The sequence below is a fragment of the Mixophyes fleayi genome, chromosome 4 (assembly GCF_038048845.1).
Source record: "Mixophyes fleayi isolate aMixFle1 chromosome 4, aMixFle1.hap1, whole genome shotgun sequence".
Taxonomy (NCBI): domain Eukaryota; kingdom Metazoa; phylum Chordata; class Amphibia; order Anura; family Limnodynastidae; genus Mixophyes; species Mixophyes fleayi.
In genome coordinates, this window is record NC_134405.1 from 5942171 (window position 1) to 5964603 (window position 22433).

The 22433-nt window shown below is 46.2% G+C and overlaps 3 protein-coding genes across 3 annotated transcripts in view; 2 read left to right on the forward strand and 1 right to left on the reverse strand.

Annotated features, from left to right (window-relative positions):
* Window positions 1-22433, forward strand: part of LOC142151019 (uncharacterized) — a 570528-nt gene that overhangs the window by 437177 nt on the left and 110918 nt on the right. The window lies entirely within an intron of this gene.
* LOC142150997 (gastrula zinc finger protein XlCGF66.1-like) overlaps window positions 1-22433 on the reverse strand; it is a 378789-nt gene that overhangs the window by 207767 nt on the left and 148589 nt on the right. The window lies entirely within an intron of this gene.
* The window catches only part of LOC142149620 (uncharacterized), a 63205-nt gene that overhangs the window by 23626 nt on the left and 17146 nt on the right, over window positions 1-22433 (forward strand). Inside the window, exons 3-7 of the mRNA XM_075204943.1 lie at window positions 10752-10909; window positions 12827-13018; window positions 13098-13191; window positions 13306-13400; window positions 13564-13675. Of these exons, the coding sequence (XP_075061044.1) occupies window positions 10841-10909; window positions 12827-13018; window positions 13098-13191; window positions 13306-13400; window positions 13564-13675 (562 nt within the window). The 5' untranslated portion in view covers window positions 10752-10840. The remainder of the gene's footprint in view (window positions 1-10751; window positions 10910-12826; window positions 13019-13097; window positions 13192-13305; window positions 13401-13563; window positions 13676-22433) is intronic.

Genomic DNA, 22433 nt, shown 5'->3' on the forward strand with positions numbered 1-22433 from the left:
AGGTTAATTGGCTGCTATCAAAATTGACCCTAGTCTCTCTCTGTCTGTGTGTATGTTAGGGAATTTAGACTAAGCTCCAATGGGGCAGGGACTGATGTGAGTGAGTTCTCTGTACAGCGCTGCGGAATCGGTGACGCTATATAAATAAATGGGGATGATGATGGATTTCCAGCCCCGTGCCCAAAATTATGTATCTGAGGAAAGGTAGAGAGGTCTGCTCAAACTGACATTTCTCTAGCACTAACAGTTGGGGGACACTGTGGACCATGGGGTATAGAGGGCACTGTGGATACAAGGCACTACAAACTTGGCTAGCCTGCTCCCTCCACTCTGTGTCCCTCCTCCGTCCGGAAATACTCAGTTTTCCCTGTCCTACCACTGGGGGACACTGCGTTACATTGGGGTATAGTAGGTGGGACTGGAGTTTAGGCACTTATAAAACATGTTTGTTCCCCTGACTCCTCCCCCACTATGCCCCTCCTCTGTAGCTGAGACTTCAGTTGAGGTAAGTGCCTTATGAAGATAGGTCACTTCTGTATAGGCTTTTGCCTATACTTGGTTTAGTACTAGGTTTCATGTTTTTTTTTTATTTTCCTTTCAGGTGCAGCGTGGGACTCGATGCAAAGACCCAGAGGAGTGAATAGTCCGGGTGGCTTTCTTCACTCTGAGTCCCAGCGCAGGTAAGCAGCACTTTAGCTCGCTTCCCTCGCACCTCTGCCGGCAGTCTGCCCCTAGAAACAAGCAAAGGGGCCATATTCTGAAGTCTGCCTTTGGGGCAGCCTTATTTGGGGCACAGGATATTTTTAATATATCGGCCACATTTAGAAAAGGCGGACGGGAGTGAAGCTGTATCAGCCTCTCCTCTCCGCTTGCCCGACTTGCCGGCAGCCTCCCCCCCTCCTCCGCCCCTAGATAACGAGCTGCGGGGGAGAAGGACAACGATCGCTCTCTTAGGAGGCGATGCAGTTGTCAGTGTGACCGCACGCACCCTGGGCACTGAATCGCGGCGGTTCTCACTTTCACAGCCTACAGCCATATTTAAAATATAGGCTGATCGGCGACATTAGAGGCGGCCATGTTAAGGGAGGATCTGGAGAGTTGATTTCCTCCTCTCCCCATCAGCTTCCTGGCGCGGATGGCGGACATCTTGGCACACATCACAGTGCATGCTGTTCCCTACTCTGCCTCTCTCCACCTGGTATTGTAGTATCGTTTTTAATTGTATTTTTAAACGATTTTCAGGCTGTTTAACGCACAGTCAGGACTATTGTTTCAGGGTCCTGTGACTGATGTATATATCATAGGATTACCGATTATACAAAATTGGTAATTTCCTATCCTCCTGTGACATATTTTGCTTTTCAGGCAGATATATATTGATATGGGTACATATAATAATCCGTATGGTGACTGTTTATTGACATTTTCCATAAGTCTAGTAAGGGGAGTCCATATATATATAAAATTCCTTTTGCTACGATTAGCCTGTGTTACCCAAGTACTGTGGGTGGTTTACTTTTATACAGTTTTTAAAATATGCGGTATGTCTCAGGAATTACCTCAGGGGTAATAATCACGCTGTTCCATATGCTCTACATTATTTATGTGGCACAAAAATAATATACAGTGTTATCCCGTGGAAGGCTGGTAGGTCTGTATGGCAATGTGTATATGTGTGCGTCAATGTATATATGTATGTGTACATCAGGAGCTGTGGCTCAACTGATATATACACTGTTCTGATAACATAGTCTTGTGGGTTCAGTTCCCCTAGGAGCACATATATATTACCAGTTAAAAGGACAGAACAGATTTATTCTGTGTCTCCTTTCTTGCTATTGTATCAGTCTACAATAGGTGACTCTTCCAGGAGTAAAATACTCGCTGGTTGGCAGATACTACTATATATATATATATATATATGTCCAAAATAATTGTTATACAAACTTATTTCCTGTCACCTTGCCTACCATTGCCTTATGTGTTCAGACAGACCCACTGGGAGGGCTGAGCGGCATTATATATGTGAGAAATGTAATTTCTAAATTATCCTTTCAACAGCCTAGCCCGAATGCCCTCGGCACAGACTGCGGAGCTAGGGTCTACAAACAGGGTGCTCCCATTTTCCCATTTCGGTGTCAGCAGTTTTGCAGGAACAGGTCTGGCCTAAATCACTGTCGCTTCTGGTGGCCGAACACATTAAGGTGATTTTAGAGTCCGAAATGGTACGTGAGTATACCCTTTTTCATGCTTCTACACACGTTTACACTGTGCTGGTTAAGCCCCCACACAGCTTATATCTGTCCTCTACCACAGAAGCGGCATTCCGCTATTCAGGTAGAAATCCATCCGGACAAAGATGCTGTTGTTCACCATCTTACACAGATGGGCAGAATTTTATCTTTCGCTGTTGTCACAATCAGAATAAGGATGTAGTTCATTCCTCACCAGAGGATGTCTATCTCAATCTGGTATATCTCCTCATATATTAGACTTGGGGCTAGATTTACTAAGCTGCGGGTTTGAAAAAGTGGGTATGTTGCCTATAGCAACCAATCAGATTCTATCTGTCATTTTGCAAAAGGTACTAAATAAATGAAAGCTAGAATCTGATTGGTTGCTATAGGCAACATCCCCACTTTTTCAAACCCGCAGCTTAGTAAATCTAGGCCTTGGTGTCTGTTTTTTGACAAAAACCAGGTAAACAGTAATAGACTGGCCTAATTTTCATCTCCCCTCCCTCTCCCGCTAGAGTGAATACAAGGGAAGTAATCCCTGCTGGTGACAACCCTGTGGTTTTTCAGTTCTCTTATTCTGCTATCCCCGGCGGGAGCTGACAGAAGAAGTTCTACACACAGCAGGAGCTGGTAAAGGGTTTTATCTAGAAAAAGTTCTCTAGCCTTTATTCACATTAAGGGTTAATGGAGTGGTTTGTATTCACCCAGCAGGGTCATAGCTGGTATTCATAAAGCCATCCAGCTATGATAACATCAGTTAGCCACATGCTCACAGGACTACTTTCCAATAACGGAGCTCTCAGTTTGCACTATTACAAAAGAGTATCCAAAGGCTTCTGGCGGTAGGTGTGCTTCCTTTTTTATGTCAGCGATACCAGGCCATGACGTTTACGTGTTCAATCCGTTCATCCTCTCAGTTGATCTGAGGTCAAGGTGCCACATTCCGAGTCAGGCTTAGCCTTACAAGGGTGCTTATAGTTCATGTACAGTGACAGTCAGGTAAACACCCATAGGTCTGGGGACATTCCCCGAAGGTGGAAGTTATTTATTCCAACCGCCGCTTAGCTAACAGCTAGACGTTTTCTGCCAGCATATTATACTTGCAGCCTCTCAGCAAGCAGCAGGGCTGCATTATTGAGTTAGCAGGTGGTCACTTTGGACCTACCCAGGTCTTCGCTCATTCTACCACACCAGAAGCGTTGGCTTATGCCTCATCTTCTAGTCTGGATCACTCAGTATCTTCTTACCGAAGAACACGCTCATCTCTCTTCTACACAGTTCCAGAATGCTCCTGGCAGAATTTCCTTTCAGTAACATGAGTTTCTTTTTTGCAAAATATGATACCAAGGTTCTAGTTGTATCATTGGCACTCCTCACTCGGGACATCTCCCATGTCTCCACAGGGAGATTCTCATCAGGGGGAGCTGTCTTCCTTGTTTTGGACGTGCATAGCATCCTTCTGCCCTGATCCACTGGTTTACCTTTCGGGTGGTGCTTAGCCACAATGATTCTTGAGTGGGTCAGTTGTCCTTCTTGTCAGGGGGTCAGAAAATCTGTAGACATTCGGTCTCATAATGCAGGGCTGTTGCATATCTGTAGCACTTTTTAGAATACCCGTACCCTAATTGCAGGGTAGGGGTCGACCTGTGTATTGTCGGAGGGGTGTGCCTTGTGCCATACTATGGGCCAAGTTACTCCGACGTATTACTATTGAAGGCTGAATGCCTTAGCAAGCAGCCAGTTACCAGGGAAAGTGGGTGACTTGCTTTGGCCTCCGGTGACTCTCTGGATTATTTAAGCTGTTAGCTCATGGTATGAGTGCTCCCTTGTATATATATGAAGGGCTTAAGTTGTTAGCTTTCTGTATGAGTGCTCCCTCAGATATCGCTGAGTTAGTTAAACTGTCAGCTCAGTGTATATGGTGCTCCCTTGGATATCACTGAGTGGATTGAGTTGTTAGCTCAGTGTATTGGTGCTCCCTTGGATATCACATCTCGTAGGGGATCCGGGGCGAGAGTGTGTATGGCTCTCCCTCATTTTATTTCCCAGAAAATTAGTGGCGCGTTGCACGAGGCATTATTGGTTCTGACGGTTGGTGACTGCATCCCACTTGCACAGGGATTGCGGTATATCATTCTCGTGCCTCTTCTTTTTGTGTAACGTTTCTCTGGCGGGAGGTAGTTTGTGCTCTTGTTCGCACAGTTCCTGTTCAGGAATTTAATGCCCCTTTAGTCTCTCTAGCGCTAAAGAGCGTGGGGGGTAGGGTCCAGGTGGTCTCTTGCCACTGCCTTACGACCACCATTCTGTCTGTACCCCTCTGCAGGTTCCAGTGACTTTTAGAGTGCACTCTCCAGGGGGGTTGCAGCTTCTTGGACGGCACAACAGCGTCATTCAATGGTGCAGTTGTACAGCGTGGCAGCGTCTGTTTCTGCTGCATATTGTTTCTTTGTTGGATGCCTTTGCATCCACTAATGAAGGTTTTTGGGCACAAAATATTGCGCACAGCCGTTCCAGAGCATTCCCGCCCTTAGAGAGAGCTTTGGTAGCTCCCCAATGTCGCAGTGTCCCCCTGTGGTAGGACAGAGAAAAGACGATTTTTACTCACCGTAAAATCAATTTCTCTTACTACACTGGGGGACACTGCGCACCCTCCCTTGCTCTGAAAGTAGTGCTGTCCTTGGTGTTACTTTCTAAATTGTTTTTCCTCTCTTCCTGGCTTGGTTATACAAAACTGAAGTCTCAGCTACAGAGGAGGGGCATAGTGGGGGAGGAGTCAGGGAAACAAACAAGTTTTATAAGTGCCTAAACTCCAGTCCCACCTACTATACCCCAATGTCGCAGTGTCCCCCAGTGTAGTAAGAGAAATTGATTTTACGGTGAGTAAAAATCCTCTTTTTTCAGCAGTGCCCTTTGAAGTAGGTAGCTAATTTAGTTAATATTTAAATAATATTTTTTTGCCTGCATTATTTTCAATAGTTGCTGCGTTCAGTCTGTGAATGCCACGGACGCAGACAGGGAGAGCGACTGCTGGCGCTTTACTGCTGCCCCCCTGTCAGGATGTGGACCCCCATGAAAAGGGTCACCCACCACCGGAGAGGCCTGGGGACCGCCCTGGGGGTCACGGCTGCTGTTTACCGGTCTCCCATATGTAGGGGCGATGCAGCTGATGCAGTTTTTGCCCTACATGTTTATTTGGCTATACCTCGGCTGGACAGACAGTGATGGAGCTGTTAAAGTATAGGGACATTTTTGTGGTGAGGAGCTGTCACCAGAGCACAGTCCTCACCAGTTTATACTATAGGTATGGGCAGCCATATTCCTCAGAGGCGGGCTGAGGAAGGGGAGGTGCGGTTCCTCCCACTATATTTCCCGGACTCTGCAGTTTCAGCGCTATTTTCTGCACTGTGTTACAGTGTCCCTGAGGAGGGAGAACAGTTAGATGTCTCTGGGTCATATCTGTGATATTCTGACTGTGTGATTGTGCTGTTGTATTACTTTACACTCTGCATCTAAGTCAGGCTCTTCTCCCTCTATCCTCCCATTCTGATATACAGGTCGTAGTATATAGAGTGGGCTTTATCCCTAGATTGAGAATGTTAGTGGGAAATTATATACTGTTAGAGATTATATATATATATATATATATATATATATATATATGAGGGAGAGATCTATCTATCGCCCCCTCTCTTTCTCTATGTGTGTGTGTGTGTATATATATAAAAAATATTGCTCTACGGTGTGTCTCTCTTATTTGTTGTCCTTTTCCGTTTTCATAATGTCAGAAAGAGGGACTGGTTCTAAGTGAAAAGCCGTGTCTGTGATGTATTTCATCTGCTCCAGGTGTCAGTCTAAGATGGCTGGTGAACGGACAGACCCGGTGGGCCTGTGCATGGCTTGTGAGTCTGTGGACCCAGGTCAGCGTTCTTCTGAGGAGGTGACAGACCTGGCGGAACCAGCATGGGCCAAGGAACTGGTGCGGTCCATTGCAGAAACTTTAAAAAGATTATCACGTTTGTGGTTGGTAAGTGCGGATACACTTACTTCCTCTTTTTTGGGTGCACAATCATCAGATGCCCTTCCCTTGGGTCAGGCATCTCTGTCGCTGGCTGGGGTTTCAGGTGTATCTGCCGATCCTTTATGGATGCAAAATATGTAGAGATCAGTCCAGGGGTTGTCCATAGTGTCAATCTTCCCCAAGTGTGGGCAGACAGCGTAAATTCTTGCCCCCCCCACCCCTCTCACCCAGGATCTGGGTGACTTTAATGTAGACCTCTCCTTAGAAGAGGAGAGGATAATTTGTGGCGCGTCAGAGTTTGAGGACATTTCAGGAAATTGAGGACCTCATTTTAGCGGAGAGAAAGGTGATTTCTGATGATGACCTGACACCGGCACAGACTTCTCTGTTCAAGAGAACAAAGAAAAGGACTGTATTTGTTTCCCCCATCTCCCCAACTTTTGGAGATTTGGGGTGAGGACAAAAACCGGATGCAGTGTTTCAGATGCCTAAACGGTATTGAATGTATTATCTTTTTCTGGATGTGGAAATGGGTTCTTAGGAGATGCATCCTAGTGTGGATGCTCATTTGGCTAAATCTACTATTATCCCTTTGCCTAGTTCAGCTAGCTTAAAGAATATCTCTGACAGGAAATGCAAAGGCATTCACAAATCCATTTATTTGGCCTCCGGTGTAACCCTGTGCCCAGTTATGGCAGCCTGGGTAGTCAAAGCAGTTGAGGCATGGACCACGGCTTTAAGTGATTGCATTCAGTCTGGCACTGCCAGGGCTGAACTGGCTCCCTTGGCAGACCATATTAAAGAGGCTGCTGAATTCCTGGGGGTTTCAGTCTTAGATGCTGGGCAGGGGTTGTCTCGTACTTCCTCTCTGGCCATAGCAGGTAGACGGGCTCTTTGGCCAAAATCTTGGATGGCAGATGCTGAATCCATGCGAACCTTGGAAGATTTGCCCTTTGACAGTTCAGTTTTGTTTAGTCAAGCTCATTTTTTGCCCAAGCCACGGGAGATAAGAGTTCCTTTCTCCCGGCGGGCTCGCAAAATGCTAAAGGCAAACAGAATTTTAGTTCCTTTCAGTATGGGGGGAATTCAGGAGCTGCTTCAGCCAGGGGTCATTCCTCGACACCTAGAGGAACGAGCCAGCGGGGCAGACAGGCATCGACAGGCCAGCATCCAAACAACCAGACAAGTCGTCTGCATGACTCATCTACTTGTCAGACAGTGAGTGCAGTGGTGGGGGCTCATTTGTTGGAGTTTCACAACTGGTAGGTCTGTTCCACTGCAGATGCATGGGCAAGAGGAGTGGTCTTCAGGGCATACATTCTGGATCTGACGGGTCCGTCTCCCAGACATTTCCTCAACACTCCTCTCCCACAGGATCCAGTCAGATGGGAGGCTCTAAAATCAGCCATCCAGTCTTTGGTGGATTCAGGGGTGATGGTTCCAGTTCCACACCAAGAGAGGGGACTGGGCTATTACTCTCACCTTTTTCTGATTCAAGAACCAGATCAGTCCTTCCGACCCATTATTATTATTATTATTATTATTATTATTATTATCGTAGATTTGTAAGGCGCCTCAATACTCAGCAGCACTGTACAGTAGGGAAAATAATACATACATAAAACAGGGACATACAAGGTAGACAAAATAAATGCAGATATGAAAACAAAGGGTATGAAGGACCTTGCTCATTAGAGAGCTTACATTCTAAGTGGAAGATGGCACAGCTGAAACAAGAGGAGCAAATGTGGCTCAGAGTGCAGACCCATTCTGAAGTTGAAAGAGCTCAATATTCAGAGATTTCGAGTATATACGTTCAATTATAAATTCCATGGTAAAGGACGAATTCCTGGCAGTCTTGGACATCAAGGATATCTGCATGTACCTATCTGACAAGGCCATCACAACCTGTTTCGCAGTGGGCCATGAACGCTTCCAGTTCCGGGCTCTCCCCTTTGGACTGGCAACAGCTCCCCGGGTGTTCACAAATGGGATGGCCATCATAGCCGCCCAGTTGAGGTTACGGGGGATGGTGATCATTCCCTAACTGGACGATCTCTCACTCAAAGCAGATTCGGCGGCTCAACTTAGCTCTCATCTGCAATTGACCAGACAATCCCTACAGGAGCACGGTTGGATTATCAATATAGAGAAAGCCAACGCGATTCCTACACAGTGGATGGTGTTTCTGGGCCTCATGTTCGACACCAAGGCTCACGGGGTGTTTTTGCCTCCGGACAAAGTTCGGACACTTTAAGTCCAGGTAAAATCCTTGTTCTCTCGGAACCGTGCTTCAGTTCTGCAGTGCATAAAACTGATGGGTTGCATGATGTCCTGTTCCATCTGTTCGGATCCGTTCTCGAAAATTTCAACTGGAGATCCTGGCAAAATGGTCGAGATTGAATCCTCAATTGGAGGGGCAGTCCCTTTGCTTATCAACGGAGGCGCGTCGTTCTCTATTGTGGTTACTTCGGTCAGGAAATCTGATTCAGGAATGCAACTTGGTGTCGTGGGACTGGACGGTGGTAACAACAGACACCAGTCTCTCAGGCTGGGAGGCGGTGGCTCTGCATCTTCACTTTCAGGGCACCTGGTCCCAAGAGGAAGCTTTTCTACCCATAAATCTATTAGATCTGAGAGCCATCTGTGCTAACTTAGGCCCAGGAGATCTTGAGGTTTCGGCCTGTCAAGATACAGTCAGACATAGTCACTGCGGTGGCTTATATCTGACAGCCTTCTGGTGTATGATGTACTGAAGAGTGGCTGCCCAGCCACTAAACAAACGGTCTCTTGATGGATAATGGCAACCATTCGTCGGGCTTATGTCTCTGCTGGTGCGTCGGTTCCAGGGGGTCTTACTGACCTTTCCACTAGGTTGGTTAGTGCTTCTTGGGCGGTGCGGGACGGGGCCTCGGTTGAGCAGGTGTGCTGGGCTGCTTCTTTGTCTTCCGTCCACACATTCACTAAATTTTACCGTTTTCATGTCTTTGCTTCTAAAGACACAAGTTTTGGTTGTAAAGTTTTACGTGCTGCTCTGTCTGAGCATTTCCACCCATCGGGGCAGCTTTGGAACGTCCCCATGGTCCGCAGTGTCCCTCAACTCTTTATGCTGGAGAAAAGAAGATTTTTGTACTTACCGTAAAATCTGTTTCTTTAAACACAGTTGGGGGACACTGCGCTCCCACTCTTTTGTTGTGTCTAACAGTTTTGTGGTGTGTTCTGTTGGTTGAGTTTCGCCCACTCTTGCGGCTTGGTTAGTTCAATAAACTGAGTATTTCCGGCCGGAGTTGAGGCATAGAGGAGAGGGAGCAGGCTAGACAAGTTTGTAGTGCCTCTACTCCACAGAGCCCTCTATACCCCATGGTCTGCAGTGTCCACCAACTGTGTTTAGTGAAATAGATTTTACGGTAAGTATAAAAATCCTCTTTTATCTAATTTACTGCATAGTTGGTTGGCTTGTAGTCACTTGAGCACCTCCTTCACCTGTTGCTGCTGGGTGGTGAGGAAGGAAGAGAAGATTAAAACGTCATCCAGGTAGACTACGACACAGGAGTACAGGAGGTCTCTGAATACATCAGTGAAGCAGGATACATTTTTAAGAATATGTCTCTCATGTTAAACAAAATGAGTCCTGGATTAGATTGGGGAACAAAGTGTACATAATAAGTGGGGTTAATCAAGTTCTTACAAAGCTCTGCGACCGACATTTTGGCATTCAGGTGAGTTTTGGGTCATAGTTGTTGAAGATCCTTGGTGGGGACTGCTGGCCTTGGAGTCAGGGAGGATCCCCAGTTTGGGGATAATGATTTGACTTTGATAGAACCCTCCTTATACTGTATGGATTGTTTCTATTTCTGTGTCAATAATAGCCTGTGAGTGACAGCTCATCCGTCTTATTTTCAAGGTCGTAGTAGCCAGTTATCCTAGGGATTTCAGGCCACGGTGAATGGGCTAGGGTTAGTTGGTATATGGTAAAGTGAATCCACGCAGCAAGTTTCCCTGCTGTAGTGTCATCAGTGTGTCTTGGCCTAGTGCTGGTAGTGGCTTTTTCGGTGGAACCCCATGGTGTTTGTCCCCCTGAAATTATCACTACCAGCCTAGTGTGTTTTTTCATTTGAACTCAATAGGAAGGTTCCCCATCAACACATGTTTTGCACCAGGAGTGAAGCACCCACAACAGACAGATTATCTGCCGGTGTTTCCACCTCTACATGCTGCAAAAATTACATGAAACGCCCTTAGTGTACTTGTCCTATGTCTGACCTGCCCCTTCCCTTCCCCTCTGTAAGTGTACAGGGCAGTAAGTGTACGATGCATCTACCTCTACATAGGACTTACACTTATGTATTTGTCGTGTCCATGCGCAGTACGGAAATGTGTATTTTACGCCCAAATTTCCGCACAGCCAACTGTACACAAGACCCTCAGGGTTTCATATTTAATAGGTTACATGTGTATTCTGTGATGTTTATTATAATTATTATATTTATTCCTAGACCACTGAGCTGTGAGGAACCAGAGAATATTTTGCTAGACGTCATCTGAAGGTGAAACCCGATCTGTGTAAATCACTGATTCCCTGAGGATGGACAAGGACAGGAGCGAGAGGATATTAAATCTCACCCTGGAGATCATCTACCTGCTGACTGGAGAGGTGAGGGATTCTGGGAATATTACAGTGACATAATTCTTACTGCTATATATAAAACCGGGACATGACTGGAGAGGTGAGGGATTCTGGGAGTGTCACAGTGACATCATTCTTACTACTATAAATAAAACAGGGACATGACTGGAGAGGTGAGGGATTCTGGGAATATCACAGTGACATCATTCTTACTACTATAAATAAAACAGGGACATGACTGGAGAGGTGAGGGATTCTGGGAATATCACAGTGACATCATACTTACTGCTATAAATAAAACAGGGATATGACTGGAGAGGTGAGGGATTCTGGGAATGTCACAGTGACATCATTCTTACTGCTATAAATAAAACGGGGACATGACTGGAGAGGTGAGGGATTCTAGGAATGTCACAGTGACATCATTCTTACTGCTATAAATAAAACAGGGACATGACTGTCTTCTCATTTGCCCAGCTATAAATAAGCAGCAAGTAGACTGTCTCAGATACAAAAGTTGGGATATTTTGCATTGCCCACAGTATTTTGGTTTTTTTCGCCCCCATTAAAAGCTACTTCTACCTCTTGGTTCCAGCAGACTCAGCTCATCCAGTTACTCCTATTTATTAAGTGAATGGAATACCAGTGATCTAATGCAGCTGAGAGAGGAATGGGGGACAGATTTAGGTATAATTTGATGATGAAGGCTGGGGGATTACCCTGAGCAGTTCCTGGTAACTCCACTACATTGATGAAATACCAGCAAATACAGGTGTATATTTTACATATATCTTTCTCCTGTTAGATTGGAGAAATTTGACAAAGGTCATAAAACCAATTGCCCGGATTGTGACTGTGTGTCTGGGTCATTTAGGAATCTCCTTCGAAAATGTCCAAAAATTATAAACTTCTGTGTAGAAGTTATCAGGTGCATCAATAAGACAGGTGTGACAATACCTTTATATTCTCCGCCCACATGCATCTTTGGGTTAAAATTAACAAATATGACAAATAGACACAACAATATATACTGAATCCATTCATGATGACCACGGTTTACATCGCTGGGTTCAGGTTGGCAGCCGGTTGTCCGAAAATTCAAACCTGGATTAAGTTGGTCAACAAAACAATAGGACACGAGAGATTTGTATACACTAGCAGGAAAGCCATACCGAATGTCAGATATATCTGGAGCAGATAGACTGACCCTCCTTATGCTTTAGCTTCAATGAGTAGGTTAAGTGTGGATGATTGACCCCGCGGGCACCCATGACACATGGCGTTGGGCATAGAACATTAATAATGACATGTTCTATATGTATGTCTGTCAGCTTGTATGTTCTGATTTATAATTTGCATATCCAATGCTCAAAATCCTTTTAATGTGTTGTATACTTGGTATTTTACTGTGTTGGAATTGTAGTTTGTTACATTTTGTAGCCAGTTTATAGGCTGTAATGTTTTATACTAAAAAACAATAATAAAATTACGTGCTTTAATATAACAAATGTTTAAAGTAGACAAGAAGGACTTATTTTATAAATACATCCCCTGTCCTAACTGTAACTGTTTCCTATGTGCACTATTAGACTGTACATAGCACTTGTCTCTCTTACTATCTGCCATAGGCCGTTCTGAGTCCTCTGTCTACTACACCCCACACTGTATTCATCTTACTGTTTGCACTGATTTGTACAAAGCAGATGATAGATCCGTGGGGGCCGGTTGTAGATAGAAGACACAGGTGGGTGCTCTGAAGATGTCCAGAGCTGCAGGAGAGGCAAATGCTATAAACACTCTACTGTGCTGAATATAGGAAACTGTTACATATAGGATAAGGATTGTATTGAACATTATTGTATATTTTGTACAGTTAACCCCTAAAATAATACAAATACATAAAGCTTCATTTACCTTTTTATTGATGTCTCTCTCCATACACAGGATTACACAGCAGTGATAAAGAGACCTGGTGAGTGTGTGACACCCAGGAGCCGCCCCTGTGTGTCAGGAGGATTGAGCAGGACCCAGAACCCCATCACGGTGCCTGAACCTCATTTACTGATACGTGAGGGAAACAATGACCAGAAGATCCTGGAACTGACTAACAAGATCATTCAGCCGGTGACTAGAGAGGTGACTGCTGGGAATGGGACATTATACAGTAACATTAGGGGATGTCTCTGGATGACGACTGTGTCATTGTGTATGTCAGGTTCCTATAAAGTGTCAGGAGGATGAGTGGGAGAATTTAATAGGACCGAACGAGGACGTGAGGATGGAGAATCACCGGATCCTCACATCACTGGGTAAGAGGAGACTTTCATTGATTGTAACGTGGAGAGCAGTTTTGAGGGCCACCTAGAAACACATCATCTGATTACATATAAGCAATGTACTCAGTCACTGTGTGTTTCCTACAGATGGATCCAATAACAGAATTCCCCCAGAGAGATATCTTCGTCCTTATTCACAGGATATTACCGAAAACAATCACAGTATCTCACAGGAGTATCAGGTAGATGACATTTTAAGGTCTCCCCAAATACCAAAGTGACTTCATTATATGATGTGTAAAAAAGCTTTGCGGATTTTATAGACTGATATTCTTCTGTTTCATCTCAAATGATTAAATCAGATGTTATTAATTATGATATTTTATTGTTTTGTGGACTATTTAGGATGATGTCCTGACTGATTTTAAAATAGAAATTACAGAGGGAAAGAAAGAGACGTATGTGACGGGTGATCAGCAGTGTAAGGAGGAGGAAATCCCTACAGATATCAGCACAGGTGAGTAATAAACACTTATTACACAAAAGAGTCACATATTCTGCTTATTCAATCACTAAAAAAATCATTTATTCTACACCCTCCTCTGTCAGTAAAAACTAATGAGGAAAATCTGTCCAGTGGGGGATTAAGGAGCCATCAGCTCCTATTAGACTCCTGTTCTCCTCACATCATATCATTGTGTGCTACCAGCCCAGAGATCTGACCAGTCTCCTCCTCACATCATATCATTGTGTGCTACCAGCCCAGAGATCTGACCAGTCTCCTCCTCACATCATATCATTGTGTGCTACCAGCCCAGAGATCTGACCAGTCTCCTCGTCACATTATATCATTGTGTGCTACCAGCCCAGAGATCTGACCGGTCTCCTCCTCACATCATATCATTGTGCGCTACCAGCCCAGAGATCTGACCAGTCTTCTCCTCATCATATCATTGTGTGCTACCAGCCCAGCGATCTGACCAGTCTCCTCCTCACATCATATCATTGTGTGCTACCAGCCCAGAGATCTGACCAGTTTCCTCCTCACATCATATCATTGTGTGCTACCAGCCCAGAGATCTGACCAGTCTCCTCCTCACATCATATCATTGTGTGCTACCAGCATAGAGATCTGACCAGTCTCCTCCTCACATCATATCATTGTGTGCTACCAGCATAGAGATCTGACCAGTCTCCTCCTCACATCATATCATTGTGTGCTACCAGCATAGAGATCTGACCAGTCTCTTCCTCACATCATATCATTGTGTGCTGCCAGCATACAGATCTGACCAGTCTCCTCCTCACATCATATCATTGTGTGCTACCAGCCCAGAGATCTGACCAGCCTCCTCACATCATTTCATTGTGTGCTACCAGCATAGAGATCTGACCAGTCTCCTCCTCACATCATATCGCGGTGCGCTACCAACCCAGAGATCTGACCAGTCTACTCCTCACATCATATCATTGTGTGCTACCAGCCCAGAGATCTGACCAGTCTCCTCCTCACATCATATCATTGTGCGCTACCAGCCCAGAGATCTGACCAGTCTTCTCCTCACATCATATCATTGTGTGCTACCAGCCCAGCGATCTGACCAGTCTCCTCCTCACATCATATCATTGTGTGCTACCAGACCAGAGATCTGACCAGTTTCCTCCTCACATTATATCATTGTGTGCTACCAGCCCAGAGATCTAACCAGTCTCCTCCTCACATCATATCATTGTGTGCTACCAGCATAGAGATCTGACCAGTCTCCTCCTCACATCATATCATTGTGTGCTACCAGCATAGAGATCTGACCAGTCTCCTCCTCACATCATATCATTGTGTGCTACCAGCATATAGATCTGACCAGTCTCTTCCTCACATCATATCATTGTGTGCTGCCAGCATAGAGATCTGACCAGTCTCCTCCTCACATCATATCATTGTGTGCTACCAGCCCAGAGATCTGACCAGTCTCCTCCTCACATCATTTCATTGTGTGCTACCAGCATAGAGATCTGACCAGTCTCCTCCTCACATCATATCATTGTGTGATACCAGCCCAGAGATCTGACCAGTTTTCTCCTCACATCATATCATTGTGTGCTACCAGCCCAGAGATCTGACCAGTCTCCTCTCACATCATATCATTGTGTTCCACCAGCATAGAGATCTGACCAGTCTCCTCCTCACATCATATCATTGTGTGCTACCAGCATAGAGATCTGACCAGTCTCCTCCTCACATCATATCATTGTGTGCTACCAGCATAGAGATCTGACCAGTCTCCTCCTCACATCATATCATTGTGTGCTACCAGCATAGAGATCTGACCAGTCTCTTCCTCACATCATATCATTGTGTGCTGCCAGCATAGAGATCTGACCAGTCTCCTCCTCACATCATATCATTGTGTGCTACCAGCCCAGAGATCTGACCAGTCTCCTCCTCACATCATTTCATTGTGTGCTACCAGCATAGAGATCTGACCAGTCTCCTCCTCACATCATATCATTGTGTGATACCAGCCCAGAGATCTGACCAGTTTTCTCCTCACATCATATCATTGTGTGCTACCAGCCCAGAGATCTGACCAGTCTCCTCTCACATCATATCATTGTGTTCCACCAGCATAGAGATCTGACCAGTCTCCTCCTCACATCATATCATTGTGTGCTACCAGCATAGAGATCTGACCAGTCTCCTCCTTACATCATTTCATTGTGTGCTACCAGCATAGAGATCTGACCAGTCTCCTCCTCACATCATATCGCGGTGCGCTACCAACCCAGAGATCTGACCAGTCTACTCCTCACATCATATCATTGTGTGCTACCAGCCCAGAGATCTGACCAGTCTCCTCCTCACATCATATCATTGTGCGCTACCAGCCCAGAGATCTGACCAGTCTTCTCCTCACATCATATCATTGTGTGCTACCAGCCCAGCGATCTGACCAGTCTCCTCCTCACATCATATCATTGTGTGATACCAGCCCAGAGATCTGACCAGTTTTCTCCTCACATCATATCATTGTGTGCTACCAGCCCAGAGATCTGACCAGTCTCCTCTCACATCATATCATTGTGTTCCACCAGCATAGAGATCTGACCAGTCTCCTCCTCACATCATATCATTGTGTGCTACCAGCATAGAGATCTGACCAGTCTCCTCCTCACATCATATCATTGTGTGCTACCAGCCCAGAGATCTGACCAGTCTCCTCCTCACATCATTTCATTGTGTGCTACCAGCATAGAGATCTGACCAGTCTCCTCCTCACATCATATCGCGGTGCGCTACCAGCCCAGAGATCTGACCAGTCTCCTCCTCACATCATATCATTGTGTGCTACCAGCCCAGAGATCTGACCAGTCTCCACCTCACATCATATCATTGTGCGCTACCAGCCCAGAGATCTGACCAGTCTCCTCCTCACATCATATCATTGTATGCTACCAGCCCAGAGATCTGACCAGTCTCCTCCTCACATCATTTCATTGTGTGCTACCAGCATAGAGATCTGACCAGTCTCCTCCTCACATCATATCATTGTGTGATACCAGCCCAGAGATCTGACCAGTTTCCTCCTCACATCATATCATTGTGTGCTACCAGCCCAGAGATCTGACCAGTCTCCTCTCACATCATATCATTGTGTTCCACCAGCATAGAGATCTGACCAGTCTCCTCCTCACATCATTTCATTGTGTGCTACCAGCATAGAGATCTGACCAGTCTCCTCCTCACATCATATCATTGTGTGCTACCAGCCCAGAGATCTGACCAGTCTCCTCCTCACATCATATCATTGTGTGCTACCAGCCCAGAGATCTGACCAGTCTCCTCCTCACATCATATCATTGTGCGCTACCAGCCCAGAGATCTGACCAGTCTCCTCCTCACATCATATCATTGTATGCTACCAGCCCAGAGATCTGACCAGTATCCTTCTCACATCATTTCATTGTGTGCTACCAGCATAGAGATCTGACCAGTCTCCTCCTCACATCATATCATTGTGTGATACCAGCCCAGAGATCTGACCAGTTTCCTCCTCACATCATATCATTGTGTGCTACCAGCCCAGAGATCTGACCAGTCTCCTCTCACATCATATCATTGTGTTCCACCAGCATAGAGATCTGACCAGTCTCCTCCTCACATCATTTCATTGTGTGCTACCAGCATAGAGATCTGACCAGTCTCCTCCTCACATCATATCATTGTGTGCTACCAGCCCAGAGATCTGACCAGTCTCCTCCTCACATCATATCATTGTGTGCTACCAGCCCAGAGATCTGACCAGTCTCCTCCTCACATCATATCATTGTGTGCTACCAGCCCAGAGATCTGACCAATCTCCTCCTCACATCATATCATTGTGTGCTACCAGCCCAGAGATCTGACCAGTCTCCTCCTCACATCATATCATTGTGTGCTACCAGCCCAGAGATCTGACCAGTCTCCTCTCACATCATATCATTGTGTTCCACCAGCATAGAGATCTGACCAGTCTCCTCCTCACATCATATCATTGTGTGCTACCAGCATAGAGATCTGACCAGTCTCCTCCTCACATCATATCATTGTGTGCTACCAGCCCAGAGATCTGACCAGTCTCCTCCTCACATCATATCATTGTGTGCTACCAGCATAGAGATCTGACCAGTCTCTTCCTCACATCATATCATTGTGTGCTGCCAGCATAGAGATCTGACCAGTCTCCTCCTCACATCATATCATTGTGTGCTACCTGCCCAGAGATCTGACCAGTCTCCTCCTCACATCATTTCATTGTGTGCTACCAGCATAGAGATCTGACCAGTCTCCTCCTCACATCATATCATTGTGTGCTACCAGCCCCGAGATCTGACCAGTCTCCTCTCACATCATATCATTGTGTTCCACCAGCATAGAGATCTGACCAGTCTCCTCCTCACATCATATCATTGTGTGCTACCAGCATAGAGATCTGACCAGTCTCCCCCTCACATCATATCATTGTGTGCTACCAGCCCAGAGATCTGACCAGTCTCCTCCTCACATCATTTCATTGTGTGCTACCAGCATAGAGATCTGACCAGTCTCCTCCTCACATCATATCGCGGTGCGCTACCAGCCCAGAGATCTGACCAGACTCCTCCTCACATCATATCATTGTGTGCTACCAGCCCAGAGATCTGACCAGTCTCCTCCTATCATCATATCATTGTGCGCTACCAGCCCAGAGATCTGACCAGTCTCCTCCTCACATCATATCATTGTATGCTACCAGCCCAGAGATCTGACCAGTCTCCTCCTCACATCATATCATTGTGTGCTACCAGCCCAGAGATCTGACCAGTCTCCTCCTCACATCATATCATTGTGTGCTACCAGCCCAGAGATCTGACCAGTCTCCTCCTCACATCATATCATTGTGCGCTACCAGCCCAGAGATCTGACCAGTCTCCTCCTCACATCATATCATTGTATGCTACCAGCCCAGAGATATGACCAGTCTCCTCCTCACATCATTTCATTGTGTGCTACCAGCATAGAGATCTGACCAGTCTCCTCCTCACATCATATCATTGTGTGATACCAGCCCAGAGATCTGACCAGTTTCCTTCTCACATCATATCATTGTGTGCTACCAGCCCAGAGATCTGACCAGTCTCCTCTCACATCATATCATTGTGTTCCACCAGCATAGAGATCTGACCAGTCTCCTCCTCACATCATTTCATTGTGTGCTACCAGCATAGAGATCTGACCAGTCTCCTCCTCACATCATATCATTGTGTGCTACCAGCCCAGAGATCTGACCAGTCTCCTCCTCACATCATATCATTGTGTGCTACCAGCCCAGAGATCTGACCAGTCTCCTCCTCACATCATTTCATTGTGTGCTACCAGCATAGAGATCTGACCAGTCTTCTCCTCACATCATATCATTGTGTGCTACCAGCCCAGAGATCTGACCAGTCTCCTCCTCACATCATATCATTGTGTGCTACCAGCATAGAGATCTGACCAGTCTCTTCCTCACATCATATCATTGTGTGCTGCCAGCATAGAGATCTGACCAGTCTCCTCCTCACATCATATCATTGTGTGCTACCTGCCCAGAGATCTGACCAGTCTCCTCCTCACATCATTTCATTGTGTACTACCAGCATAGAGATCTGACCAGTCTCCTCCTCACATCATATCATTGTGTGCTACCAGCCCCGAGATCTGACCAGTCTCCTCTCACATCATATCATTGTGTTCCACCAGCATAGAGATCTGACCAGTCTCCTCCTCACATCATATCATTGTGTGCTACCAGCATAGAGATCTGACCAGTCTCCCCCTCACATCATATCATTGTGTGCTACCAGCCCAGAGATCTGACCAGTCTCCTCCTCACATCATTTCATTGTGTGCTACCAGCATAGAGATCTGACCAGTCTCCTCCTCACATCATATCGCGGTGCGCTACCAGCCCAGAGATCTGACCAGACTCCTCCTCACATCATATCATTGTGTGCTACCAGCCCAGAGATCTGACCAGTCTCCTCCTATCATCATATCATTGTGCGCTACCAGCCCAGAGATCTGACCAGTCTCCTCCTCACATCATATCATTGTATGCTACCAGCCCAGAGATCTGACCAGTCTCCTCCTCACATCATATCATTGTGTGCTACCAGCCCAGAGATCTGACCAGTCTCCTCCTCACATCATATCATTGTGTGCTACCAGCCCAGAGATCTGACCAGTCTCCTCCTCACATCATATCATTGTGCGCTACCAGCCCAGAGATCTGACCAGTCTCCTCCTCACATCATATCATTGTATGCTACCAGCCCAGAGATATGACCAGTCTCCTCCTCACATCATTTCATTGTGTGCTACCAGCATAGAGATCTGACCAGTCTCCTCCTCACATCATATCATTGTGTGATACCAGCCCAGAGATCTGACCAGTTTCCTTCTCACATCATATCATTGTGTGCTACCAGCCCAGAGATCTGACCAGTCTCCTCTCACATCATATCATTGTGTTCCACCAGCATAGAGATCTGACCAGTCTCCTCCTCACATCATTTCATTGTGTGCTACCAGCATAGAGATCTGACCAGTCTCCTCCTCACATCATATCATTGTGTGCTACCAGCCCAGAGATCTGACCAGTCTCCTCCTCACATCATATCATTGTGTGCTACCAGCCCAGAGATCTGACCAGTCTCCTCCTCACATCATATCATTGTGTGCTACCAGCCCAGACATCTGACCAGTCTCCTCCTCACATCATATCATTGTGTGCTACCAGCCCAGAGATCTGACCAGTCTCCTCTCACATCATATCATTGTGTTCCACCAGCATAGAGATCTGACCAGTCTCCTCCTCACATCATTTCATTGTGTGCTACCAGCATAGAGATCTGACCAGTCTCCTTCTCACATCATATCATTGTGTGCTACCAGCCCAGAGATCTGACCAGTCTCCTCCTCACATCATATTATTGTGTGCTACCAGCATAGAGATCTGACCAGTCTCCTCCTCACATCATATCATTGTGTGCTACCAGCATAGAGATCTGACCAGTCTCTTCCTCACATCATATCATTGTGTGCTGCCAGCATAGAGATCTGACCAGTCTCCTCCTCACATCATATCATTGTGTGCTACCAGCCTAGAGATCTGACCAGTCTCCTCCTCACATCATTTCATTGTGTGCTACCAGCATAGAGATCTGACCAGTCTCCTCCTCACATCATATCATTGTGTGATACCAGCCCAGAGATCTGACCAGTTTTCTCCTCACATCATATCATTGTGTGCTACCAGCCCAGAGATCTGACCAGTCTCCTCTCACATCATATCATTGTGTTCCACCAGCATAGAGATCTTACCAGTCTCCTCCTCACATCATATCATTGTGTGCTACCAGCATAGAGATCTGACCAGTCTCCTCCTCACATCATTTCATTGTGTGCTACCAGCATAGAGATCTGACCAGTCTCCTCCTCACATCATATCGCGGTGCGCTACCAACCCAGAGATCTGACCAGTCTACTCCTCACATCATATCATTGTGTGCTACCAGCCCAGAGATCTGACCAGTCTCCTCCTCACATCATATCATTGTGCGCTACCAGCCCAGAGATCTGACCAGTCTTCTCCTCACATCATATCATTGTGTGCTACCAGCCCAGCGATCTGACCAGTCTCCTCCTCACATCATATCATTGTGTGATACCAGCCCAGAGATCTGACCAGTTTTCTCCTCACATCATATCATTGTGTGATACCAGCCCAGAGATCTGACCAGTCTCCTCTCACATCATATCATTGTGTTCCACCAGCATAGAGATCTGACCAGTCTCCTCCTCACATCATATCATTGTGTGCTACCAGCATAGAGATCTGACCAGTCTCCTCCTCACATCATATCATTGTGTGCTACCAGCCCAGAGATCTGACCAGTCTCCTCCTCACATCATTTCATTGTGTGCTACCAGCATAGAGATCTGACCAGTCTCCTCCTCACATCATATCATTGTGTGCTACCAGCCCAGAGATCTGACCAGTCTCCTCCTCACATCATTTCATTGTGTGCTACCAGCATAGAGATCTGACCAGTCTCCTCCTCACATCATATCATTGTGTGCTACCAGCCCAGAGATCTGACCAGTCTCCACCTCACATCATATCATTGTGCGCTACCAGCCCAGAGATCTGACCAGTCTCCTCCTCACATCATATCATTGTATGCTACCAGCCCAGAGATCTGACCAGTCTCCTCCTCACATCATTTCATTGTGTGCTACCAGCATAGAGATCTGACCAGTCTCCTCCTCACATCATATCATTGTGTGATACCAGCCCAGAGATCTGACCAGTCTCCTCCTCACATCATATCATTGTGTGCTACCAGCCCAGAGATCTGACCAGTCTCCTCTCACATCATATCATTGTGTTCCACCAGCATAGAGATCTGACCAGTCTCCTCCTCACATCATATCATTGTGTGCTACCAGCATAGAGATCTGACCAGTCTCCTCCTCACATCATATCATTGTGTGCTACCAGCCCAGAGATCTGACCAGTCTCCTCCTCACATCATTTCATTGTGTGCTACCAGCATAGAGATCTGACCAGTCTCCTCCTCACATCATATCGCGGTGCGCTACCAGCCCAGAGATCTGACCAGTCTCCTCCTCACATCATATCATTGTGTGCTACCAGCCCAGAGATCTGACCAGTCTCCACCTCACATCATATCATTGTGCGCTACCAGCCCAG